The sequence below is a fragment of the Pundamilia nyererei genome, unplaced genomic scaffold (assembly GCF_000239375.1).
Source record: "Pundamilia nyererei isolate P.nyererei 1_Seehausen unplaced genomic scaffold, PunNye1.0 scaffold00018, whole genome shotgun sequence".
In the NCBI taxonomy this organism is placed as follows: domain Eukaryota; kingdom Metazoa; phylum Chordata; class Actinopteri; order Cichliformes; family Cichlidae; genus Pundamilia; species Pundamilia nyererei.
Genome location: NW_005187419.1, coordinates 991,692 through 1,019,199, shown reverse-complemented (window position 1 = coordinate 1,019,199; position 27,508 = coordinate 991,692). Strand labels below are relative to the sequence as shown.

Here is a 27,508-nt window from a genome sequence, read left to right as displayed (position 1 = left end):
GATTAAATGATAAGTTTTTCCCCGCAAATAAAACTGGCTAAACATATATAGTTTTTATTATTAGATTTTTAACTTTTTTTTTACATATTGTAAACCACGTCTACTGGTACTGAAGCTGGGGAATAAAATCATAAAACTGTGATGGCGCAGTTCTGTCGTAAATATTACAGATGAGGGTTAAAGATAAGAATACCACCATGATTGGAAGAGTTAACCATTTTAATCTGTAAAAGTAATTACACACAAATGTTTGCTGCATAGACATTTAAGGATACGACGAACTATTTTACTTTGAACTGATTGGAAATGCCTTAATAATAAAAAGTTGAGAGAAGAGAGCAAGTTCGTATACGGAGGTGACGCTCAAAGTAGATGTACATGATCCTCCCTGGCGCTTGGTGGCGCTTGTTACTTGTTACTTGTTGGTATTATCGAGTAATTCAGTCGAGAAAAAGAAGCCACCACGGCTCTGTCTGTCTGATAGCTTTGAGGCGGTGAATGACTTTTTTGTGTGAAGTATATCGTCCAGGTATCATATCAGTATGACTTTTATTGAGCATATTAATTAAACGAATTACGGTTGAATTAAATTAAATGAAACCTAACGCCTGTTAGTTGTCAGTGTTAACGTTTAACGTCGTGCTAGTAGTCATACTAGCCATAGTTTTCGTTGTTAGCCTAGCATTTTTTGTCTTGTGTGTTGTAAACATGTAATTAATAACCTTTATAGTGCTAAGCGGCATTGAACGCATCCTTCTTGCTAGTCTTCTTATGCTTTGATTTACTAGCTGTAGAGATTTAGAGCGATTTAAACTGCTATTTATTACTGGTTTTTAACTTTTCTGTTGTTACTAACCTCATGTTTATTTATTGTTTTGTTTTACACAGGCTACACATATGACACATACACGTCTCCCGCTCTACTTTGATTGTAATTGTGCCTACCAGTAAATATGAATCGTCCAAAGCCTACAACTCTTAGGCGCCCCAGTGCAGCGAAACCATCAGGTCGGACTACTTGTGCAACCAAATCCAATCTTAGCTGTGTGTTCCATGTTGAATAGCACCTAGGCACGAGAAACTAAAATTGTAACATCTGCATTTTTGCAGGCCATCCCCCTACAGGAGATTTTATTGCTCTGGGCTCTAAGAGCCAGGGAGGAGAGCCAAAAGCCCCTGCTGTCCTCCTGAAGGCAACCTCTACAAATTTACCTGCTGACCGCAAGAGAGAGACTTCCTCCACTCTGCCATCCTCATCAGGGCTAGCCAACCTAACTAAGCGGCCCAAACTATCCACCACCCCTCCTGTCAGTGCCCTTGGACGTCTCGCTGATGTTGCTGCAGTGGACAAGAGGGCTATATCGCCCTCAATAAAGGAGCCATCAGTAGTACCTATTGAAGGTAACTTTGAAGCCTGTGCATTTCTGAAGTGTTGTAAAATTTGAGATAGGAATGTCAGAAAATCTTCAGGTGACAACTGACAAGGAAAGTAAAAAAATATGTTTCTCTGTGGCAGTTTCTCCAGCAGTGCTGTTGGACGAGATTGAAGCTGCTGAATCAGAAGGAAATGACGATCGCATTGAGGGATTGCTGTGTGGAGCAGTGAAACAGCTCAAGATGAACAGAGCCAAGCCCGACATCACACTTTACCTTAGCCTCATGTTTCTGGCCAAAATCAAGCCCAATGTTTTTGCAACTGAGGGAATTATTGAGGTAATTATTTTAACACAGTTATTCTTCAGTACATATACACAGATGAATAATGTATATCAGCATTACAATATTTCGCCAAGTGAACCTCACTGATTTGACAAAATCTTTGTTACTTTCCATGTGTTACACTTGTGTCACTAGGCCTTGTGCAGCCTCCTGCGTAGGGATGCTTCTATCAACTTTAAAGCAAAAGGCAACAGCCTGGTCTCTGTTCTGGCATGCAATCTGCTGATGGCAGCATACGAGGAGGATGAGAACTGGCCAGAGATATTTGTCAAAGTGAGAACACCCACAAAATTCAAACACATTTCTGTCATGCATGAGCTCTTCTTATAATTTGTCCTTCTGACATATACTTTCAGGTTTACATTGAGGACTCTCTGGGTGAAAGAATCTGGGTGGACAGCTCTCACTGTAAGAATTTTGTTGACAACATTCAGACTGCTTTTGGAACAAAAATGCCCCCAAAGAGTATGCTGCTCCAGGCTGATACGGGCCGCTCTGCTGGAGATCTGAGTGCAGGTATGGTACATTCAGGTTTCTGTAAGTCAGGACTACTGATGTCAGAAACAAGTGCTGATTGGTCATGCTGCTTTTGATCTTTAGGTAGCAGCCCTCATCCATCAACCCCAGATGAGGATGACAGCCAGACTGAGTTGCTGATAGCTGAGGAGAAACTCAGCCCTGAGGATGAAGGGCAGGTTATGCCAAGGTATGAAAGCTACCAACATAAATGTGACGGCCATAGCGTACAGTCTGTGTGTTCAGATTTACAGCATATATAGGTAACGTGGTTAAATTTTCACAATTGAACAATGAAAAATGATTGAAACAATGCACTGAGCTCCTTGATCATTTTGTGTTTATTGTTCTTATTCACTGGAAACCTGTAGGTATGACGAACTTGCAGAGAGTGTGGAGGACTATGTGCTTGATGTCCTCAGGGATCAGTTGAACCGCAGGCAGCCGATGGACAATGTGTCCCGAAATCTGTTGCGTCTGCTCACAGCCACATGTGGCTACAAAGAGGCAAGACTCATGGCGGTGCAAAGGCTGGAGATGTGGCTCCAGAACCCAAAGGTGAAACCCTTGATACTGACAGCTGTGTTAAATAAATCCATAGTGTTATATAGTTGTACTAATAATATGTTGCAGAATTTGTGTAAATAAAAGGTGAAATGTGGCCTCTAAAGATACAGCTATTGCAATACATTAAAAGTAGGCGACTAAGCATTAGCTTACGTTTTTCTGTGGTTGCAGTTGACTCGCCCAGCTCAGGACCTCCTGATGTCTTTGTGCATGAACTGCAACACCCACGGAGCAGATGACATGGAGGTTATCTCCAACCTGATCAAGATCCGACTCAAACCCAAAGTTCTTCTTAATCATTACATGCTGTGTGTCAGGTCTGTAAAGTTGTTCTTATTGTCACACATCTATTTTGTCATCACAGTCTGTAATTCGCACTAACCGGAGCTTTGGGTGTATCTTTGCAGGGAGCTACTAAATGCACACAGAGACAACCTGGGAACTATGGTGAAGCTCGTCATCTTTAATGAGCTGTCCAATGCCCGGAATCCCAACAACATGCAAGTCCTCCATACAGTGCTGCAGCACAGCCCAGAGCAAGCTCCAAAGGTAAAACTAGATCGTTTGGAAAAATTTCAACAGAAATGAAATTATTTTTTAATAAACTCTGCATTTAATTTTATCTTTGTCTCGGCAGTTCTTGGCAATGGTGTTCCAAGACCTGTTAACCAATAAGGATGATTACCTTCGTGCCTCAAGAGCTTTGCTCAGAGAAATCATCAAGCAGACTAAGCATGAGATCAACTTCCAGTCCTTTTGCTTTGGTTTGATGCAGGAGAGAAAAGAGGCCAGCTATGTTGACATGGAGTTTAAAGTAAGTGGATATGAAAATTCAGCAGGCCTACTTTGTTGAAGCTGTTTCGTTCATGCATTTAAACTTGGTTATTTCTTCCATAGGAGCGATTTGTCATCCAGGTGACAGATTTACTCACTGTTTCTATGATGTTGGGCATCACCGCTCAGGTCAAGGAAGCAGGCATTGCATGGGACAAAGGAGAGAAGAAGAGTGCGTTCTGTCTATTTGTCCTTCTGCTGTATTTAAAGTAGCTCGACTTGGCTTGGGTTAAACATGTGTCTGGTTTGTTTCAGATCTTGAGGTCCTGAGGTCCTTTCAGAATCAGATTGCTGCCATCCAGAGAGATGCTGTGTGGTGGCTTCACACTGTTGTTCCTACCATCAGCAAACTTGGTGCAAAAGACTACGTTCACTGGTCAGTATCCGTAGCAGATGTGTAGATTGTCCAAGTGGAAATATTTTTGCTGCTTTATAAATCATTTATCTGCTTCATGTCTGCAGCCTTCACAAAGTGCTTTTCACAGAGCAGCCTGAGACATATTACAAGTGGGACAACTGGCCTCCGGAGAGCGACAGAAAGTGAGCAACCCTGAAATAGTAGCACATAATTTGCTTTTTGTTATTTCTTAATTTTTTTTTAGCTTCTGTAACTTTATGGACCTTTTCTTTTCATTCCTCAGTTTCTTCCTTCGCCTTTGTTCTGAAGTTCCTCTTTTGGAGGACACTCTGATGCGTATTCTGGTGATCGGGCTGTCACGTGATTTGCCTCTGGGCCCGGCAGACGCAATGGAGCTTGCTGATCACCTGGTTAAGAGAGCTGCCGGAGTTCAGTCAGATGGTTTGTGGAAGATCCATTTTGGTTGTAAATGTTTATGACTGCTGTTAAAGTTATTTATGATAAACTCTAGTCGAATGTTTGTAGATTTGTTAAACACTTGTGCCTCTCTTTAATGAGCTGCCATAAATATTTCAAGGGGCAACTTTTATGTTTTTTACATTTGCTAAGTAATGTTAGGAACAAAGGAAAGACTATTTTCATTGTTATAGTTTTCTTGGCACGATGCGTGCTGCTGAGTTGTCTGCCTGTTTCTTGTTAAGCAGATCTCGAGGTCCTGAGAGTGGAGAGGATCCAGCTCATTGATGCTGTTCTGAATCTGTGTACATACCACCACCCAGAGAACATTCAACTGCCTGCTGGGTATGTCACTTATCCTTAATGGCTTTTAAGAACACATATAGGTTATACTGTTTACAGACTTAAGTAACAAATGACTACTCTTGTTTAAGGTACCAACCACCAAATTTGGCAATATCCACACTCTATTGGAAGGCATGGCTATTGTTGCTTGTTGTGGCTGCATTTAACCCTCAGAAGATAGGTACAGCAGTCATATTTACATACATCTTCATATAAGATAAATTGTTATAGGTATCTGTTGACAGATGTGGTGTCTGATATCTTTTTTTCTTTTAGGTTTGGCTGCCTGGGATGGATATCCCACCCTAAAAATGCTTATGGAGATGGTTATGACAAAGTAAGTAAAGGTTATCAGTAACAGTTAAATTATTTAAATGTAATAATTCTGATTGGCTAACACTTTTATCTCTGTGGTTTTATAGTAACTATACGTACCCTCCTTGTACCATTGCGGATGAGGACACAAAAACAGAGATGATCAACAGAGAGTTACAGATCTCCCAGAGAGAGAAACAAGAGATTTTAGCCTTTGAGAGCCACTTGGCTGCAGCTTCAACCAAACAGACCATCACCGAGAGCAACAGCTTGCTCTTGTCTCAGCTTACCAGTTTGGACCCACAGTAAGATACCAAGACAGTTATTTGAGAGTGGACACCCATACTAGAGTGAAACATTTTTGCTCATATATTAGGACATTTGAAATCCCCTATTTTACTGAAAAAAATGATATAAGCTTAATATCTTTCCATCACAATGTGAATGAAGTCATAACAAATAATCTTAGCTTTTATTTGCTGGTCAGAATCATAGCTGGTGTTTGTGTTTAGGGGACCTCCTCGTAGACCTCCCCCTCAGGTCCAGGAGCAGGTTAAAAGTCTCAACCAGTCTCTGCGTCTCGGTCACCTCCTTTGCCGCAGTCGCAACCCCGACTTTCTTCTCAACATCATCCAGAGACAGGTAATGACCATTTCAATAACTCTCCCAAACTCTGCATCCCCCCCATCTCCATAAAAAAACCCGTTTTTTCCCCCCTTTTCAGTTTTTTTGTTGTAGTCCCGACAGTTCAGCCACAGTACTGAAAAAGAGCAGTAGTTTATGTTATTAATCAGTGAGTTTTGTCTGTTGCGACTGAAATTTTTTTTTAAACTCATCTTCAGTAATTGCCAAACAATGACCAAATTCAAGGCATTACATGGAACATATCGGTTTTAAAATGTCCAAAATGATCTGGTCATTGTTGTATTATATTGACTTCAGTACTTATCTAATGTTTCCAAGAACATGTAATATTAGATTATAATTATATTAGATATAAAAGATTAGATTATGCCTCAACAATCATATGATGTGCATATTAGCTATATTAGCTTGGCTTGGGGCTTAGGCTGTACCACCCTGAGTGTGCCCGATTCTCATCTGATCTCAAGAGCTAAGCAGGGTTTGACCTGGTTTGTATTTGAATGGGAAACCACATGAGTGCTGTAAGCTTTAGCATGGTTGAGTTGTTGTTAGTACCATTGCTTCTGGGTTCAAATCCTCTTGCTGTCTTTGGCCTTTCTGAGTAGAGTTTACATATTTATCCCTGTACCTGTGTGGATTCTCCCCAGAAGTGCATGTACTTGTACTTTACTTGGTGTTTCTAAGTTGTTAGTGTGAGTGGTTGTCTCTCTCTTTGTGTAACCCCTGCAAACTGTTCTGGGTGTACCCTACCTCTCACATCCAGACTGATTGGTTGAATGGGACTGACTTGGAAGAAAATATAAATTGTGTTGCTGTTGTAATGTCAGTGTTAAAATGTATATTTTCAATCCCTTACAGGCTTCTTCTCAGTCCATGCCATGGTTGGCTGATTTGGTCCAGTCCAGTGAGGGATCCTTGGATGTGCTCCCAGTGCAATGCCTGTGTGAATTCCTTCTTCACGATGCTGCAGATGACAGCTTGCTCATAGACGATGATGAAGAAGGAGAAAGCAAAGAGCAGAAAGCCAAGAAGAGACAAGTATTTTAATTAGTTTAACATTATTTCTTAATTACACGGCTTCATCCCAAATTCATACCCTCCATATAAAATGTATACATGTGCTTGATAACAGAAATTTGCATCTGGGTACAAAATAAGACTTAATGACTAATCCTATGATTTCTAATCTTTATTCCTGTCAGAGACAACAAAAGCAGAGGCAATTACTTGGGCGCCTCCAGGATCTTTTGTTAGGTCCCAAGGCTGATGAGCAGACAACATGTGAAGTACTGGATTACTTCCTGCGCCGTCTCAGCTCTTCTCAAGTGGCATCAAGAGTCTTAGCCATGAAGGTACCGTCCTGAAAGGATAAAAAATGTTTCATGGTGTTGTGTTGTAGGTAAATCATTATTTAAAATATACATTGCATAATTGTGTGCAGGGTTTGTCTTTGGTGCTGACTGAAGGAGGCTTGAAAGATGGGGAGGAGCGAGACCAGCCCATGGAAGAAGACTCTGCAGATGCTGAGCTCTTACCAGGTTACCAGTGGCTGCTACAGGACCTCCCCAAGCTCCCTTTGTTTGACAGTGTCAGGGGCATGACATCCACTGCCCTGCAGCAGGTCAGTTTTTCTCAACAGTGGACTGGAAATAAGTGTAAAACTTTAATGAAGGTTAATAAGAGTTTTGATGTCTGTTAACTTTCTAAAGGCCATTCACATGGAGACAGATCCACAGACGATCAGTGCCTATCTCATCTATCTATCCCAGCATGCACCAGTGGAGGAGCAGGCTTCTCATAATGACCTGGCTTTGGTAATCACAGCGAGTTGCTTGAGTTTCCACATGTCACTTTATTTTAAACCGTTCTTTTTGTCAATGAGCAGCGCTGACATGGGTCTGGTCTCCCTTTTGCTCTCTGCAGGACATTGCCCGGCTCATCGTCGAGCGTTCAACCATCATGAACAACCTCTTTTCCAAACACTCCAGCAGACCTGAGTCTGACGCTGTGCTCTATGCTTTCCTCTCCATCTTCTCTACGTATATTAAGAGGATGAGGAAGACCAAGGAGGGCGAGGATCTTTACAGCTGGGTGAGCACTGGCGATGAATGCTGCTCTCTTGATCTTCTCACTAGCCCACAGCAATTTAAACTTTTCCTCATTTTTAGTCATATAACTACTGTTACAATGTTGGATTCTCTATTAAAGATTCAAATAATTGTCTAAAAGTAATCCCTGTGATCCAAAAGCTCAGGCTTTAGACTCCACCCTCCTTCTTTAAGGGAGGGTGGTCTTAAAGGGAGATAAAACTGCCCAATGCTGCGTTTAAGATAAATAAGGGTTATTTTAAACCTAGCAAAGCTAGTCTAGTTAAGTGATAAGAAAGTTAACAGAAATTTTTAAAATAGCTCCTCTTTTAAATAAATGTTAAGATTTTAGGCCTTGTAAACTAATAATTTTCTGTTTTCATTGAACAGTTTTGAGTTAAAGAAAAAACAATTCTAGTACTGAATAGCCAAGTACAGAAAATATTGAACTTCCACCTGAGAGTCATTCTAAATCGAAGAGTAATTTCTGTCCTTAAACTGTGGACATACACCAGAGAAAGATGCATTTATTTTGTAACTTCATGCTTTATTTTGTGTTTTACAGTCAGAATCTCAAGACCAGGTGTTTCTACGCTGGACTACAGGGGAGACAGCTACAATGCACATTCTTGTAGTCCATGCTATTGTTATCTTGCTAACTCTGGGACCACCCAAAGGTAGCCCTGTTTGCTTTAAAGTACATTGTCAGCACTGCTAAAGGGCTGTAAGAACAAGTTTAGCACTGTGTATCATTACAGGAGAGAGTGATTTCCACATGCTTTTGGACATTTGGTTTCCTGACAAGAAACCTCTACCCACTGCCTTCCTGGTTGACACCTCAGAGGAAGCCCTGCTGCTTCCCGATTGGTTGAAATTGAGGATGATTCGTTCTGAGGTCTCACGACTGGTCGATGCAGGTACAACTTGTCATGTGGATAAAAATCTTTGTTTTTCATCAAATAATTCATTTTTTACTTTTTAATGAATGTTTGTGTACCCTTTTATCAGCTTTACAAGACCTCGAGGCTCAGCAGCTGCTGCTTTTTGTTCAATCTTTTGGGATTCCAGTCTCCAGTATGAGTAAACTTTTGCAGTACTTGGATCAGGCTGTGTCCCATGATCCACAGGCTTTAGAGCAAAACATCATGGACAAGCGTAAGATTTTCTTTTCTTCTGTGTTCTACCTGTTTTTTTGTTTTTTTTTTACTTTTTGGGGGATTTTTTAAAATTGTTTAACATTGATCTTACTGTGTATATCCTCTGTCACAGACTACATGGCCCATTTGGTTGAAGTGCAGCATGAGCGAGGGGCCACTGGGGGGCATACTTTCCATTCTTTACTCAGTTCCTCTCTTCCTCCACACAGAGGTCAGTGTCTTTATCCTGTAAAACATTTAAGTAAACATTAAAATCACTGTATAGATTAAATGTTTATCCACATTATGCTTTGATTTCTAACAGTACACGGCCCTGGGCTTTAATTTGAAGTAGATTGCAAAGTTATACCTCAGAATTTATTGCATTTTCAACATTATTTAATGTTCTTATTGCACTGTTCCCGGCAGATTCATCTGAAACAAGTAAGGCCAAAGTTACAGTGGAAACTCCTCACAGCTCTGTGAAGATGAGAGGAGCCACTCAGCTTCCTGTAGTCGGGCCTGACGATGATCTCACTGGCATGTTGCTTCAGGTAGGATGTACTGGCCATTTATTTCTCCACTCTTCCTGGCATTATTTAAACTATTAGCGCACTTAGTAGACAAGTTACAATTTCCTTTGGGCTGAATTTTATTATTTATTTGAGTTTTAAATCCAAATAAAAAGTAGTTTATTTCTTTTGAGACTGATGTTGGGTAACTTCTCCTACTTTTTTTTTTTCTCTTAATCTTTATAGATTTTCCCCTTGAAAGTGGACCCCCGCTGGCATGGCCCTCCTCCCAGTCAGGTCTCCCTGGCCCTCCAGCAGGCCTTAGCTAAAGAGTTAATGCGAGCTAAGCAGGGCCAGATTCAGCAGGGTGGTTTGGCATTTCGACTCCTGCAGGCCATTGCAGCCTTGCTCGCTTCTGCTCATGCAGGGCCAATAGTAATATCAATGCATCGGAGTCACTCTCTGTCCTGCCCTCTTATGCGCCAGCTTCATCTCTATCAGGTGGAGCACACATACACAAGCAGAGTCAGTTCATATTTCTATGTATTTTTATAAAGCTTCTAAATACAGTATTCCCATCTTTTGCTTTCTGCATGTTCTTTGCAGCGTCTCGTTTCCCAGGACATTGCTTTCTCATCACTGTTTCTCAAAGTCATTGTTGAGATGTTAATCTGGTTAGACAACCCAACTGTAGAGGCAGGACCACTAAAGACTCTGCTCAGATCTTTTGCTGGACAGAACTCTCACAAGCACAGGCTCAGTGATGGTGAGTATGCCAATAATTTCTTTGCAGATGCTGCTTTATTCATTTTCTATAAACTGCGAGTAATGTGTTTCTCTGCTTTGCAGTACGTACAGGTTTCCTTCACCTGGCTGAGGCGTTGGCATATCGCAGAGATACTGAAGTTCCACTGAGAGCCATCATAGCAATGCTGAAAACTGGAGAGAAATGTAATGCAGAACCTGAACTTGTTGGCAAAGGTAATAATGAAGTCACTGGATTGTTTAGGAGATAGATAGATAGATAGATAGATAGATAGATAGATAGATAGATAGATACATACATACATACATACATACATACATACATACATACATACATACATACATACATACATACATACAGCAGCTTGAATTAGGAACTATCACTCCCATACTCCCATTTATTGTGTTTAAACAATATAAAGGTGGTCCAAAGCCTATGATAAATACACTACTTATTAATATTTTTCAGTGCTACAAGGGCTGATGGAGGTGAAGTCACCATATTTGGAGGAGCTACTGTCTCTGCTGATGACTGTTGGTACACAGAATGGGACAGCGGGCTCTGTTGCTATGGTGATTTCTTTGCTCCTTCAGGAAAGCGAGGAGCGAGCTGTGAAAAAGGAAGTGGATTCTAATAAGTGAGCGCTACAATTCTATTTCCCTCACAAGTCATGCAAGAAACATTTATATTTGACAGGACTAGATGGCAAACATGCCTGCCTGGGACAAATAGCAGAACAGTGCCTGCTGTCTGTGGCCTTATACTTTAAACTCCATTTGGAATTTAATGTTGAATTAGCTTTTCAGCTTTGTGGTGGCTTTTCAGATGCACGTGCTATGGACATCAAAGACATCTGTAATCAGTTCTGCCACTGAGAAGTTGCTTACTGTGTTATATATTTTCTGATAGGAGTACAAGTAGAGGGAGTAATAGCACTATTGGATGCTCTCTGTAAATTGTCAGAAAAGGGATGTAGCTCTAAAAGCTTTGTTGTCATTATTGAGGCTAAAATGATAATTAAAGGTGACAAAGACAGGTTCCATGTAACAACTTCAAAATTGGTTTGTTGTTTCTAATTGATCAGTTCAACTTTGTTAACACTAAATATTATTATTGATGTGCCTTAGCTCTCCTGTTAGTAGTTAACAGATGCTGAGTTACATTTGTATAAACGAATCCTTTGGTTTGATCTTTGGCAGTGGCTCAGAGGTGACAAAGTCAGGACTTAGCTCTGGACTTCTGGTTGATTGGCTGGAGCGTCTTGACCCTGAGGTTACTTCAGTGTGTCCAGACCTTCAACAGAAGCTGCTGTTTGCCCTCAACAAGGTAAGATAAGGCTTGTGTGCAGATAGTGTTCTTGGCTTATCACACCAGAGAAGGTGTTTGCTTGGCATTAGCGATGCATCCTTTCTTACTGTTTATCTGTTTCAGGCACGAGGGACCCCAGCTTACAGACCTTATCTTTTGGCCTTGCTTACACATCAGTCAAACTGGTCCACTCTGCTGCAGTGTATCAGTGCTCTTCTCAGCAAGCGCAGAGACTACAAGTATGTAGTTTTATCACAACCTTTGTCTGCCACAGTCTTGAGGTTTTATTGAGGATTATCCTATGTGTAGAGAATTCAAAATTTCACTTTGCTGCTTTTATTAGACTGGACCCATCCTCTGCTCTGGATTTCTTGTGGGCGTGCAGCCACATTCCTCGTATCTGGCAAGGACGTGACCAGAAGATCCCTCAAGTAGGATCAAAAGCTTTCATAGTTACCACCTTTTTTTTCTTATTTCTTTTCTGCTGATGTTGGTGACTCTGGTGCTCTCCTTTTGGTCTTTTTAGAAGAAAACCGAAAAGTTTGTTCTCCGGCTCAGTTCAGAGGAGCTCATTAGCCTGATGGACCTGATATTGTCAGAATCAGAGCTTAACAGCCACGACACACTCCAGGATGACAAAAACAGTGTGGACCAGGCCCCCTGCTCCCTCATCCAATCCAGACTGCCCCTCCTTCACTCGTACTGTAATGGAAATTTAGAAGACATCAAGAAAGTATCAGAGTACCTCATCAACTGCTCAAAAAAATGGGAGGACAGGTAAGGTTTATATTATTTAAAAATTTGCTGTATTTATCGGCAACGCCTCCTCTGTTTCTTCATCTTTTTGGGTTTTTTTTTTTTCAGATTGATTTTTTCTTTATCCATTCTTAGTTGGTAACACATATATTTATTGCATTTAGTTGTGGATATTTTACCATAGTAGTCAATTAATCTTATTGTGACACATTGTATTGATCACACTAATTGGCCCCAATACTGAAAGTCATTTTTTCCTTCTTATGCTGTGCTGATAAACTTGGGGTAAATCGCACCAGATTTTCCTTCTCAGTGCAGATGAACTTTTCAGACTTCCTCTGTCAGCCACAATGCTGTGGACCAGGGAAAACTTGATAATTAGGTCTATTGGTGTGAAATTAAAACCAGCAGAAGTCGTCTGTACTGTGATCTCTTTAAAAGCTCAGTGTATTATAATGAAGGCAAGAGGATTAAGGCTGAAGCTCTAAACTTGCCTGTGTTGTGAATTCCTGCACTGACTTAGCTGTCAGAGATCAGGGTGCAACTCTTTGTGGAGGCAAACCCTCCTTTCATGAATATGTCTCTGGTTATTAAACCACTTTAATGAGGAAACTTTGGCCAAGGTCAAGGAAAATTAGCTTCAGAATTACAGTAATTTAAGTGCAGTTAAGCTGTTTGGTGAAATGGTTGCTAGTGAAAATATGGCGGGGTAAAAACATGTTGAAAGTAGAGGGTTTCGGCCTTGTGTCAAGTAAATACTTGATTGTATGTTAAGCATTCTTCTTGCGAGAGCTTGCTGACAGATAAGCTGGTGTTTATTCCAATTACACAGAAACTATTGAACAGTGAGCCGATGTTTTACTCTTGGTCAAGGTCGCTCTGATTCGCTTAATGCATAGCTGTAATAAACTGCTCATTTAGTAGAAGTGCATCATTTGAGCCTGACAAGAGCCTTAGCAAGTAAGAGGATTTTATAAAACTGCATTGACTCGAAGGTGAATACCTCTGAATTGCATCAAGCTATTCATGTCAATAGCTTGTGTTAATATATGTTAATTGTTGTTGCCTACAGACATAAATAATAGGGAACTACTATATCGTGTTCCTTAAACTGGTGTCACGTCAGCTCGGTGTATAATCACTTGCAAAAAGATTAGTTTGAGTGAATTTGATAAAAGTTACATTATAAAGTCAGTGGGACTCTTGCTCGCTTGAGCAGAAAAGCTGTGACAAGTGTTCTGTGACTGCACAAAAAGTAAGCATCCATTTACTGTCAAATAAAAAGGTCCAAGTGACACAACTCCATAACATGAGGGATTAAACTCTTGATTATTTTCTCGCTAAGTTTGCAGCTTTAGGATGGACAACTGAACTGTTCTAAGCCAATAATGCATTAATGGTGTCTTCCCCCTGCCTCTCAAAGAAACTTTTCATGGTGGAACCATAACATATAGCATACTTAGCGTTTTGTTTATTTTGGCTTTCAGTGCAATGAGTAAGAGGTGCCAGAACCTGCTGCTACAGATCTATCTGCACTTCCCTGAGGTCATCCAGCACGTTGCCCTGCCTGAAAGCACGTTCAGCAGCGGCGGGGCAGCAGATGGCAGCAGCTGCAAGGTAAAGATGTCTTCCCTCTGTTACAGAACTTCTTGCCTAATCTTGTGTAGGCTCCTCGTGTATCCAACGACGTAAAGTTGGACTATAAGTATAAACAACATCAACGTGCCAGGATCCAATAATGATCCAGCTTTGCAACAAGATGTTACTGTAGACTGAATGGTATAGTTCTTACTAAATACAAGTAATTGAGTGATTTGATTGTGTCTTTAAATGTAATTATTCTTATTTCCCTTTATTCAGTGCTACAATTAGTTATAGCAATATCATGATGTTGCGTATTAGAAACGGGTCACACATCGTAACTTGCAGCTTTGCTTAATGGTTAAACCATCTCTGATGTCCCCACTAAAAGTTCTCATAATGCTGAATTGTGTTTTTGCCAAATATTTTGTCTCTGTCTACCTAATAAATAAAGTTTTCTGAATTCTTAAAATCACAATTTCACTACTACATACCACTTACTGCCAAATGTTATGTTTCTCAGCTTGATGTCCTGGTGCATCGCCTGGTCACACTGCTTGCTGATATAGGAGACTCAAAGTCTGCCGAGAGCCGCGTGTCTGATGCCAACCTCGCTTGCAGGAAGTTGGCTGTATCGCACCCTGTACTGTTACTCAGGTGAAAAAGAAAGACTAAACTATGATGCCGTTTTTTGTTGCATGAGCTTGTAAATTATCCACCACTATAGATGTGTGTGTGTTGTGTTTAAGCTGATTACTGATGCGCTTTTGTTTCTTTTGACCTTCCAGACACCTGCCCATGATTGCAGGCCTCCTACACGGTCGCATGCACCTAAACATGCAGGAGTTTCGCCAGCAAAACCACATGACATTCTTCAGCAATGTACTCGCTATTCTGGAGCTTCTGCAGCCACTTGTTTTCCACAGTGATCACCAGAGGGCGCTTCAAGACTGCCTTCTGTCTTTTATGAAGGTCCTTCAGGTGGGTAGCTCCACGTTTCCAAATCTTCTTTAGGGGATTTAGTATCGGGATCCTACCAAAAGGAGCTACAAATAAGATTTTAATAGTGTCTTTTTTATGTTTGTGCCTCTCTCTTGCCTTGTAGAATTTCCAGAGGACACGTTCGCCGTTGGTCTTCATTAACAAGTTTCTTCAGTTTACACAGAAGTACATTACGCACGACGCAGCAGCAGCCATTCCTTATCTACAGAAGCACTCTGACATCTTACAGTAAGTGGCAGCAGTAACTTTAGAAAGCATTCCTGATGGGTAAACACCTTTAAAAAAAGTCTGCAGAAAGACTTGGCAAATTTTTCTGTTCTCGTTTCAGGAGTTTGTGTGCGGAAAATCCAGATTTGGTCCAGCTGAAATCTCTCCTAGCTGGACTCACTTTGCCTGTAAAAAGCTCTTCTGCAGAGGTATCTACAGAAGAGAGAGATGGTAAGAGTTGCTGTTGTCCACATTTGATCCTCATGTGTAATTACACTAAAGCTACAAGTGATCACCTTGTGCCTGCTGGCATACTGTATATCTGAATACATTGCTACGTTTTCAGTGATACACTTTGAGAGCATCTTTTGTCATTTCTCTATGCAAACTGTGGTTTCCACAAAAGCGTGAATTCTTTAATCTCATTTTTTTTCTCTTTACCAGACGACTTGGCTGCAGGTTCTCTGCCCTTAGTCAACATATCGGCCTCATTTTTACTGAGCGCTGCAGACATGACAATGTACTTGAAAAAGATGTCAAAGGGAGAGGCAGTCGAGGGTAACTTCTCTCCTCTATGTCCTACAACATACTGAGTAATGTAGTGTTTTAATACCTATAGTGAGTAATACACTCATTTTTTTTCTCTCCCCCTTAACTGCTATAGATGTGTTGGAGGTGTTGACAGAGGTGGATGAGAAGTCAAGGAGGAGCCCAGAGATCATACAGTACTTCATTGTGAGTCACAGAAAATGGACACAAAAAAGGTCAAGTGCAGTGTCTCAGTGTGAAACACGTCAATCACCACCTTGTGTTTCTGTTGGTAGAATGATCTGCAGAGGCTCATGACTTCGCCTGAGGAGTTGTGTCGGAACATGGCCTTCAGTCTCGCCCTACGCTGCATTCAGAATAATCCATGGTAGGTTCAAAGCATTTCAGGACAAACAACTCAAAGGAAAACATGCTGATAGCAAAAGAAAATGTGTGGCAATAACTGAGAGGAGGAAAAAGGCCAATAGTCATGAAAAAATATGTTGATCTCTATCTGTCATTGTTCTTTAGTTCATATATTTATATAATTTCTGATTGCTTACATAAGAGTGTGTGTTTCTTGTGTTGTAGCCTGGCAACAGACTTCCTGCCAACTTTCATGTATTGCATGGGCAGTGGCAACTTTGACGTGGTGCAGACTGCTTTAAGGAATCTTCCGGAATATGTGCTTCTCTGTCAAGGTAAGAAGACACTTCTGTGAGTCCTGCGCTGGTATTCTGGTCAAACGAACCACATATTAAACATTTTGTAAATTGTGTATTTTTAAATATTTTAAGTGATTTAACCTCCTAGGAACTGGCGTCCACATATGTGGACATCACATTTTGGGTTATTTAGACCAAAATACTCAATTTTGCTCCACGAGGGCCTGATAACCATTTACGAGGACATCATACTGCTACTGTTCTATCAAAATTTAAAATGAATATCCTCATATGTGGCTCTGATTTTTCATAAAAACAAAAATCAGGTAAAAAAAAAAATCAAAAATCAGGTAATTCTTTGTTTTTACATTCATCGGGCCCCAATATGCCCAAATATCAAAGAGAAATTAAAAATGCATGCCGTGGAAGAGTTTGGGTCTTAGGTTAACAAAGGTCTTTGTCGCACATTTGTAGCTGAATGATGCCGTGTTCTCTTTTCCCCCCTCCCTCTCCAGAACATGCAGACATCTTGCTCTACAAAGCGTTTTTGGTGGGTATCTACGGACAAATCGACACCAGTTCAATGATCTCAGAGTCCATGAAAGTCCTTCACATGGAAGCAACAACCTAACGATAAAGTGTTTGACTCCACGTCTGACTAAAAATGCTGTCAGTCATTCTTCGCGTTCCACACCTTGATATTATGTTTTTTCAATCCCTTAAGTTCAGTTCAGTAATTTCAGGATAATTTATTAACTTCAAGAAATGCATAAAAAATCCCATTGAATAAAATGAAAATAATATAATTAAAATGGTAAAATCATCGTAATTGTAATAATGGAACAGGTATTACTGTGCTACATTTGAATAGATATGGATTATTTAACTTGGTTCGATTACTTCAACAATAAAGTTAAATGGAACATCAAAAGGTCATATTATTATATAGGAATATTAGTTGGAGACAGCAGAGCCGATAACGCTGAAGAAATTCTCAACAGGAGATAATGAAAAATAAATATAATATAGGAATTCATATTTCATAATTTGGGGTGTAATTTGGAGAGAAACTTTTGCATTTCTGAAGTTATTCAATTATTTACAGATGCACTATTTCAACGCTTCATGAAAAAAAAAGGGGTTTTTGGCTTCACACTTTTAATAGTTTTGAAAATGAAGTCCCTCTTTGAATTTTTGAATTTCCAGAATTTGAAATTAAGAGTTTAACTTATTTTCTTGACTGTATTAGTTGGTTTCAAGAAGAGCTTTCATTTATTAACTAGTTATTAAAATGTTCGAAGAGCTTGTGAATCATTAAAACTAAGAAACGAAAAAGTGTAACTGTTTAAACAGTGCTGTGAATTCCTTTCAAACCTGCGCACCATTTGGAAGCAACCTTATTGTGAACTTAATAAAATAACTTTTGGAAAATGCCACTTTTTTATTTTTCATTCAACTCAACCTGACAGGATGTGAGGAGTGTAATATTTCAGTAGTTTGGAAGCTCAGTGGAGACACTTTGATGGAACTTAATATGGAAAGCAGTTTAAAGTTCAAAATGTAGCAACAGAAATTTCACAAGAACCCATTATTAGCTTTCAAAATAATATTTTAGCACCTCAAAAAAAAGATTGAACTGAGGAAAAATTCATGCTGTAAGGATTCATTTCATTCCAATATTTCTTGGATCCTGATAAAACTGGAAACAGCTGTCACATGTACGCTTGCTCTTCACTGGGGTGTAACAGACAAATTAAAGGCGTGATGCACATGCTGTGATGGAAACCATTTTGCCATGAAAGTGTGAGTTGTTTTGCCCAGTGCCAGTGACTTCATCTGGAAACCTCTTGATGGAGTCAAAGGGATAAGTTAAACAATGTGCAGGCATGCCGGTAAACTAGCAAAGTGGACGTCCACATTTATGGTAAATTAACCATGGTGGTAATTGTTCAATCACACAGACCAAAGGCTTCTTTGAAGATGTGATGTGGGTAGGCCGTTTTACAACGTAGAGTGCTCCTGGTGTTTTGTTACATAGGAGGACGTGGAGATGCAGTCGCAGCACGGTTGAGGATCATCAGTGATGGTAAGACATGCCCACACTGGTGGGTCAGTGGAATCTGTCATTCAGAAATGTTCAGTCACCCATTGAGATATATGGGCCTGGCAGCTGGAAGCAGGTTTTCTTCAGATCAAAATAGTGTGTTTTTTCTTATAAAAAAAACAACAATAACAAAACTGTTGGACAAAGTGCTATAAAAACGTATTGGGGGACTGTCACAGGGTGACTTGTGACAACAATGATGTTCATAATTCAAATTTTAAACGTTTTGAAAATATATATCGTGCACCATACTTGCTGTGTGATATGTTAATTGCACCTGTATGGTGTCCTGTAACTCGCCAAAAATTCTGTTTATGGTTATCAGTCAACAGACTACACAAGTCCAAGCAGCTTGGGCTCTTGGTCCGGCGCCAGCATCCCATTGGCTGGACAGCAGTGAGGCGGAACAGAGATGAGTGACAGCGAACGAGGAAGTGGTGGGAGGGAGAGCGGGGGGCCAAGCCTATTGCTGAATAGCCTGATGGACCACTGACAAGTTAACAACCTCTGTCTTTATTCATCATACCAATCCAGATGCACTCAAAGGCAGCTGCAGAGAGCTAAATGTTTGCGTGATCACAGTTAACATTTTGCTTCATGGTAAAATAAAGAATCCTTTCAAAAAACCAAATCTACTGCAGAAAGTAATTATGCACTAAATGTATTTTGGCACCGGCTTTAACTGCTGATTTAAGGGTAAAGAGTTCAGAATAAAAGTAAATGTTATTCTTATTTAATGCCGTGAACGTCAACTCTGGCTCGTAGTCATGACCACTTGCAAAACAACAGTGGCTAGTTGGTGCTCCTTATCACATTTCAGATTTCTCCCTGGTTGTTTGCAGCTCCAACACCGAGGCTTCTCATATGGTCTCCAGCCCCCAAAACACACACTCTTGTGTTAAGGCCGTGACCTTGGTGGGGGTGGGGGTGGACTAATCTACCAAACGGTTTAAGTTGTGGTTAAAACATTTCAGCTCCATCTCAACCTGCGGTACACTTTTCTTTTTTTTAACAGCAGTCACTTGTGCATAACGAGTGCTTGGAGTTTTCATTTTTACAGAACATTTTGCTGTAATTGTTTGGTACTATACAATTTGAATGCTATAATTGGTTTGCTCAATGTAAGATCACTTTAATTTGAATACACAGTCTTAATATTTCTTCCAGCACCAACCATGCAAGTGTTGGAAAAATCACCGATTTTCCCCGTCCATGTCAAAGTGGACAGTAAATGAGCGGCAAGCAGGAATGCCGACCACTGGAGGCCTTTTGGTCTTTCTCTCAGCTGCAGGAGGGGCCCTGATGTGCCACTACCTGCCCATGCACATCTGTCTGCTCTCCGTCTTCCTCTCAATGGCACCCTCGTCTTAGATCATCTCCTTTTACTCCACGCTTGAGTTGCACTTGGCTTGCATGGAAAAAATGTGGACCGTCTCTCGCCTCTCTTCTCCCTGGCACTTTGATGTCTCAAGTGTGATTGCTTTTGGATTGTGGCCGCTTTCCCTTGAAGGTTTTGACATGAAAAGCAGGCTGGGCTCTCAGGTTTATCCCATGGCCAGTGATCCAGGACTAAAACAATCAACCAGTTCGCTGTGGGATACTGTTACCAGCGAGAGTGAGGCACCAACCATGGGGGCTTCCTCAGTCATCATACTTTTTCTCCCCTCTAAACTAAAATATTTTAGGTGTGTTGATTGAATTATACAAATCCAAGCTCCCATTAATAGATTTTAGACTTAAGTTTGTGCTGACAGTTGACACTAAAATATATAGAAGCTAGAGAATACATTACAATACATTCCCAATGTGTTTGCAGAGGTGGACAACTGAAATGATCCAACATTTTTAATGAATTAAAAAGAAATGAGGCTAGTAATTGCAGTTAAAATTGACCCAATCAGATAAGTATGATAATGTGACACGTCATTAACAGCAGAGGCATAAGTGACAACCCTTAAGCTTCACTTATACTTTCATTAAATATTGAATCTGTGCTCATTGCTGTTCCAGCCTGCAAATTACACCAGATAGATAAATTCCCATGACAGTGGAGCTGACGATAATCATCCATCTTCGCATGACATTTGGCAGAACTCTTGTTTTATGAGCTAAAGTGCCACTGGAGTGGATCAGAAAAAATAATAATGCACAGTGTTCACGATCTCTATTAGAGCAGATGGTATCTTATGACAACGAGGGCAGAGCGTGACAGTTAATCCACTTCAGCCATGTCTGTCAAGGAAAAAAGTGGGTAAATAGCCTGAGTGATTTAATTTAAATTTCAGCTTAGTGAAAGTGGTTTTTTTGTGCAACAAATTTAAAGATATAAAAAGTTTCATCAGTAAAAAAGTCTTGTTAATAGCTTTAAATAGAGTTATCATGTCTTCAGTAGGTTATTTTATACATAGGTTTGTTTGGAGGTATTGAGATTATTATTTTCCCCCACTAATATTTATGTACTTGAAAACTGAACCTACAGATAATTATCAGCTCCTGTGTCACGCAGCTCTTGTGATGTTGTTTTTGGCTGTGGCCAGAAGCTGTTTTAGGTTACAAAGTTAAAGAAAAAACAAATTGCAGACAGACTCACTCTGCAACTTCCTGATGTGCTTGCTATAGACACTTTAAGTATTTTCTTGGAGGAGTTGGAGGAGAAAAACTGACTAATTCAAGAGCATTAATTATAGACAAAGATTTATCAGGAATCTGGATATTCAATTCATACTTCCCTTATGCTTATTTTTTAACTGGATCTACTGAAAAGCAGCTGTTTGATAAAATGTTTGCCATCTCAACCCGAAAGTGATAAAGTCATGGTAAAAAGGAGATGCACCTTCTGCCAGTTCTAAGGGTTTACATATCAGGACATAATGAAAGGTTATCTAGTTCTTAACAGGTCTTAAAATTAGATAAGTACAACTCCAGGTGAACAACAAAACAAGTCTTATTACAATGTGTCATTATGTATTTGGCAAACATTAGGTCAAACTGCAGAAGACGCATCTGAAAACTGGTTCCATTGGAAGGTAAGTAGTGGAGGGTAAGTAGCAGCCAGGTGCTGATAATCAATTGCACGAGATTAATTGATCATTAGAAGTGTAAGCACTTCTATAAAAGCAGGATTTTGCAGATATGGAGCATTCAGGTGTACGTTAACACAATGCTAAGGGGGTGGTATATCAGCAATGATCTTAAAGAAGCACTTTAAGCAAATCAGCACAAACACCTCAATCCAGCTGTGAAGCACGGTGGTGGAGGGGTCATGAACACAACTCCTCTGTATATTAAAGTATTCTAGAGTGAAATTTGAGGCTGTCTGTCCAATAGATGACTTTTGTACCAAATTGGGTGGATTGAACTGCTTTGGTGAGAACTTAAAAGAGCTGTGAGTGCCCACGTATCTTTATGAACTCAAGCATCGCTGTAAATGAGAGTTGACAATGATGCAAGAGACCGATTCGGTCATACACGAAATAATTACTTAACGTTGTTGCTGCCAGAAGTGCTTTTGTAAACTGTTGACTCATGAGTTGTACTGTAGTTTTCACACACTGCTTCTGTATTTTGACTTTGTTAAATAGTGACATGGCATAATATGTCAAGCGTTGTTCGTCTGGGATTGTATTTACCTAATTTAAGACCTAGTAAGGTTTACATAATTTTATATTATGTCCTGATATGTGAAACTTTGAAGAGACAGCCGGTGGACTTTGTTTGTACCATGACTGTATATCCATGTTGTGTTCATAATTTATATACACTGCTGTCAGATGGCTATATAACAGTCACACTGGCTTTCAGGTGTAAACAAATTTCAAATCTGAATAATGATTTTTGTCTAATAGTACTTTTCTGCTTCTTTATGTCGGATAGAGTTGATGATTGGTTTTAAATTCAAGTGTGACTGAAAGGGAAGAAACAAAACACTTTACTTCACTTTGAGACCAAAAAACTGATTTTACTTTCTTTTTTTTTTTTAAACTTTCACAATGAATAATTTCAAGCTCAAACATGCCAATTTCAAGCTAAAGACACGTGAAGAGCATCCCACTGGTGACTTACTAAAATCTCAGATAATGTGTAGTCCGTCCCTTCACTTGAAGGTCTGCTAATAATACAATGATTGCCACTTTAGCTGTGGATCTCCAGTGTTGTCATTCAAGAAGCTGGAACTCCAATACAGGCTGGCATTAGCCATTACTATTGTTGTCTTAATGCCTCCTTCAATTATCCACTATCAGGCTTTTTGAGCAACTACTGTCAGAACCTCCCCCGCTGGTTTTTCACCAATCTTGTCCCTGATTATCTGGATCAATGGGCATTAAAGGACCCCGGCACAGACAAACAGAAGTAGTTTGAGGGTGGGAAAAGGGGTCTACTTTCAGACAATCCAGAAATCCCTGTAACTATCTGTGTGCCAGGGACAAACAGAATGGCTATTCAGTCGTCAGTCCCACCACACACAGTGTTTATTTAACCACAGCTCAAACCAGACACTTCTAATCTATTTTCCTTTTCCCTGCAAACCCAAGAAATTATTTCTCTCAATCGCCGTCTGTCCTTTCCCATCCCTACATGCATACGCTTCCACATGAGTAGAAAGTAGTGCTAAGACCTGTTAATTGTTGAGTTGGCTCACTTAAAACGATAGATCATTCATATTGATTAATAGTGCAGTTAGAAGTGCCGTTTCCTTTGGGTTGGGGTGATTTGATTGCTAAAGAGATGCTAAAATGCTTTATTAGCTGACATTTCATTGCTGTTAGGTTTTTGTTATGGAATCATAATGTAGGGAAAACGAGCAATTTTTATCTGCAATTCAAGACAAGACACTCCACCTAAATACTGGCTTTCAGGTACAACTCAGGCTGTAAAGACATCCGAATTGCTCAACCCCTAATCCTGCCTCCTAATTTAGTGTTTGAACAGGTGCAGATGAAAGGGCCACACAGGTGATGGATTTGCAGTCCTCACAGCACGTATAGGAATGACCATCCTGTGACTCACCTTAGCTCTGACCAGCTGCCTCTTGCAGAGATCCCAGGCTGATCAAAGCCACCTCAGCCCGCCAGCTCTGTGGTGACAACACTGACAGCGGAGTGTTTTCACCACCGTTTGAGCTGACGAGCAGTTAGAAAGAGATGTTGTTAGGTGATGTGTAACTTTGGATTAATTGACACACCTGGGTTTAATTCTCACAGACAGTGCTGGAGATCATCTCATCAGAGAGCCATCACCACTAAGCTACAGCTGTCTTGCTTTAAAAAAAAAAAGTGTTAATAATCTTCGTGCCTTGGCTGTTAATGTGTTGATGTGTTAGCTTTGATCTGAGATGGAAGAATCCCATCAGGGCTTGACTACTGACTACATACTTTACAGCTGTGGAAGTAAGATTATCATTACCAAACACATGATATGATAAAACTATTTTGCTGTAACTACAGAACATTTTTAGATTTTATGTCTCTCTAGTTCGCTTCTAACGCGGGTTTTTATAGGGGATAAGTGACAGAATACAAATACACAAAAATAGAAAATTGCCTTTTTAAAGATTTGCTATCAAGGACATATCCTTCTGATGCAATGTTTTTTAAAAGATATATTTGACAATTTGGTTCCTCTTTAAAACTTGTATTTTATCAGATGTGAGAAAAGTGGCATTTTTGATTCTGGTTTAGTGAACAAGTGACAGTGTTGTTATTACGAGGTTTGCTTTCCGCATAATATGAGAACCTTAAACATTTGAAGAAACCTACCCTTGCATGTAGATACCCTTTGTTATGGACGCTTGGTTTCTTCCTTAAGCAAGTAACCCTAACACAGTGAGTTAGCAGTTAGAGTACTTATGATCGCCATTTAAAGTGTGCTAGAATTTCAAACATCCACAGGAGACCATTCATTTAAAGAAGTGTTATAAAATTTATTCCAATTCATGCAGCTGTTGATGATATGCTTTTATAAGTTGTAAACCTTTAAGTTTATCATCTTAAATGTTAACTAACCTATATAGATAACATGCTAAAATGTACCTATGTACCATTTTTTTCAAACACTGGCTCTGTATGATATCAGCGAGAGTCGATATACCTACTATGGTCATTTTAGGCAGGGAAACCCCACCCACCTGTGGATGAAACCTGCAGTCTGCTAACAGAAAGCCAAATGGAAGATGGGCTGTACAACAAAGCAGTATTGTGAACTATAAATGCAAGAAACATCAGTAGAGTGCGAGAATAAAGGTTTGAAAAATTACCTTAATAGGCTTCTTCTAGCATTTTTTTTAAACTCAGAAGAATACAAAGTACAGCAAACACAGGTGAGACAAGTTATTATTTTTGATCTTTAGTCATCTACAGAAGACTGAGATTATTACATTAGATTTTCAGGAGTTATAATGGGAGTCTGCCAAAATTGTAAATTAGTAAATTAGTTGTAAACAAACAAACAAAAAAAACACTGTCCGGGACCAGATTTTGCAAAAGAAGATGTCTAAGATATAGAGTATAGAATATGTATAGGATAAAGCAAAATGCACACAATAAAAATACTTTATGTTTTTATTGGGGTTTTTTTTAGACATTTTAACTAACTTTGTTTATCTATTTGAATATTTAAATAGTTTATTTTATCATGTAAAAGTAATTTGTGCTGCACTTCTGCTACTGTGTAAGATGAGTAGCATGATGTACAGCTATCCTTGCTGTTGTTAAAAAAACATAACAGCATTCATTTACTAAGAACAATAAACTCAAACCAGCATGGAGGCAACTGATCCACCGTGGTGAGCCCTGAAAGGGAACAGCCAAAAAAAAAGAAGAAGAAAATCAAAAACAATAACACTGAGACCTGCTATTCAGGTTCAGCTACCGTTGTATTTACTTCCATTCCACAAAACTGAACAACTGCTTTTATTATGTCTCCTGTACAGTAATTTGTTGCTATTATATCTGACAACCGTTGAACTAGTTGTCTGAAGCGTATGCGCCTAAGTGAACATAAACATCTCTGCTACTTACTGAGCTGCCATTCGTCTCACTCACTGAAATTTCAGGAGCCAAAGATGTTGCAACTTGTCCCTGAAAGGCAGAGAGAGCGAGAGAGAGTGAGAGGAGGTTTGGGGCATGTCTGAAAAAGACTGCAGGATGTATGTGGTTGGAGAAGAGATGACAAATACAGTAAATAGTGATGGGGTAATACTATTAATCCTGTGAGAAACAAATCATAGGTTTTTTGTTTTTTTAGGCTATAAACCTACATCTGTTTAGATGTCATGTGACTGGGAAAAGAGGGGAAGATGATTGGAGGGGAAGGGAAGAAAGCTAAGGTGAGCCCACCTCCACCGCTCAAGTCTTACCTTTCCTCTTCAGGCAACACCTTGTACCTGGGCTGAGCACCTCAGCAGCAAACAGCAGCTCTGACAACCAAGTGGATGCATCTGCTGGACAATCGTAGCTCTTTAATTTTCTCTTCTATTTGTACCCTGGACCTTGGAATGCATTTCACATTTCTACCAGCAAACCTCTAGAAGTCAACCAGACCCTTTTCAGTGGACTGACGTTAAATATTGGACTTGGACATGTTTGGCGCAGGGCAGCTGGTATCCTCTCTCCTTCCTGCAGTTTTCCATTCACCTGCAGCTCATTTTTTTCCTGCCTTCCCAGCCAGACTGGGCTCTCAACCTCAGTTCCTGATCCCGGGGCCTTTTATCAGCTACGAATCCCTGAGGAATTATCTGCAGCCAGAGCTATGCAAGGAAGCTTTGCTAATGGCCACACAGGCGGTCAGGATTGGGCCACTCACAGAGAGCATAGGTGAGTTCAAGCCACAGCTGCTGTAGCCAAAATGGGACTGATTGTATCATACTGGACTTGTTCAGATAGAGCGTAGCCAAACTGGCACAGTATGACCAGTCTCAAAGACAGTCTGTGAGCACCATCTGATTGCAGTGTAAATGTTTACAAAAGACTGACTAACAGCTCGTAACTAACAATCAATTATCAAGCAGTGTTAAATTGGGCCTAATGATTGCTGTGCTAATTATCCAATCTAGAGCCATTAGTTCCTTGTCACCCATTGGCGATTGTGTAATTGGTGCTTGTGGTGTGCTTTCCAGATGAACAGAGGCCAGTGAAGCAGCGTCGTGCACGGGCCAACTACAGCAGCTGGCAGCTGGAGGAGCTGGAGAAGGCGTTCGAGACCACCCACTACCCGGACATCTTCATGAGGGAAGCCCTGGCCCTCAGACTGGACCTTATTGAGGCCAGAGTCCAGGTGATTGGCACGACGAACTCCTGCTGGAGTTGTTAACGTTGTACTCATTTAGCTGATATTAATTTTTACGCACAGTGTGCAAATTTGCCTTTAGCCCTACTGTTTATTTTCCATCATAGGCATGTTTGACAATACTTACAATAATTCACAGTGAAATCATCTTGCACACCAAATAAAGGAAAATGCCTGGAGAAAAAATAGTATTTTATTCTATATGAATACAATAACTTGACTAGATTAATCTGTAATTTTTTGCTATCCATATGGGTCAAGATTCCTTTCTGTCCCAACAGAAATGTAATCACAGTTTCAGCTGATACCAGTATGAAAGTAATTCTTGACTACAGATACATCAGAGCCTGTTTAGTGCAGTTACATTTCAACTATTGTTTTTTAACTATATAATCTCCATGTTATTTACATTCATATATTATATCTCTTTCATTTATTCCAAGGTTTGGTTTCAAAACCGCCGTGCAAAAATGAGACGGCAACTGAGACTCCAGGGCCAGTGTCCAGGGCCTTATGTGAAAAGGGACAACGATGAAACATCTCCAAAAGCGAGCAAGAGTTTAAAACACACAGAGAGATCGGACGGTGAGCACTGGGAGAAACAACAGGAAGCTGAAGGTTATCCATGGACAACCCAGAAGTTGGGGAAGTGGGAGAGGCCGGAGGGGCCGAGCTCAGAGGAGCTCCGCTCCTGCAGCATTGCTAAGCTGCGGGCCAAAGCCAGAGAGCACGAGGCTGAGATCCAAGGCAATGTAAGCATGTCGGGAGGCACCAAACTGTCACAAACACAGGAAACTGATGCCACGCACAATGACTGA

At 40.2% G+C, this 27,508-nt stretch overlaps 2 protein-coding genes across 5 annotated transcripts; both read left to right on the top strand.

The window, feature by feature from the left end:
- The first annotated feature begins 369 nt into the window (after positions 1 to 369).
- Positions 370 to 16,954, top strand: ints1 (integrator complex subunit 1). Of its 4 annotated transcripts, none has more exons than XM_013909074.1 (48): positions 370 to 494; positions 889 to 1,008; positions 1,111 to 1,401; positions 1,517 to 1,713; positions 1,855 to 1,992; positions 2,076 to 2,235; positions 2,320 to 2,425; positions 2,607 to 2,793; positions 2,974 to 3,119; positions 3,210 to 3,351; positions 3,440 to 3,616; positions 3,700 to 3,808; positions 3,892 to 4,012; positions 4,099 to 4,176; positions 4,278 to 4,435; positions 4,696 to 4,795; positions 4,885 to 4,976; positions 5,072 to 5,132; positions 5,218 to 5,415; positions 5,623 to 5,752; positions 6,614 to 6,793; positions 6,958 to 7,107; positions 7,197 to 7,376; positions 7,465 to 7,569; positions 7,679 to 7,846; positions 8,408 to 8,519; positions 8,601 to 8,759; positions 8,851 to 8,997; positions 9,112 to 9,210; positions 9,408 to 9,532; positions 9,737 to 9,991; positions 10,097 to 10,256; positions 10,340 to 10,471; positions 10,725 to 10,893; positions 11,456 to 11,582; positions 11,688 to 11,803; positions 11,908 to 11,995; positions 12,091 to 12,341; positions 13,808 to 13,937; positions 14,425 to 14,558; positions 14,690 to 14,882; positions 15,007 to 15,131; positions 15,232 to 15,341; positions 15,555 to 15,668; positions 15,775 to 15,845; positions 15,935 to 16,026; positions 16,230 to 16,339; positions 16,819 to 16,954. In XM_013909074.1, the coding sequence occupies exons 2-48, from the start codon at positions 954 to 956 to the stop codon at positions 16,932 to 16,934; spliced, it is 6,564 nt and encodes a 2,187-aa protein (XP_013764528.1). In that variant the 5' UTR covers positions 370 to 494; positions 889 to 953; the 3' UTR covers positions 16,935 to 16,954. The 4 variants fall into 4 exon arrangements, with proteins under 4 accessions (XP_013764528.1, XP_005726078.1, XP_005726076.1 ...); XM_005726021.2 differs by having other exon boundaries at positions 370 to 529; positions 1,126 to 1,401; XM_005726019.2 differs by having other exon boundaries at positions 370 to 529; positions 4,699 to 4,795.
- Positions 16,955 to 25,701: 8,747 nt separating this feature from the next.
- LOC102191988 (visual system homeobox 2) lies at positions 25,702 to 27,508 on the top strand. Its single transcript, XM_005726302.1, has 4 exons — positions 25,702 to 25,731; positions 25,972 to 26,218; positions 26,521 to 26,678; positions 27,134 to 27,508. Exons 1-4 carry the CDS (start codon positions 25,702 to 25,704, stop codon positions 27,506 to 27,508), a joined length of 810 nt encoding a protein of 269 aa, XP_005726359.1.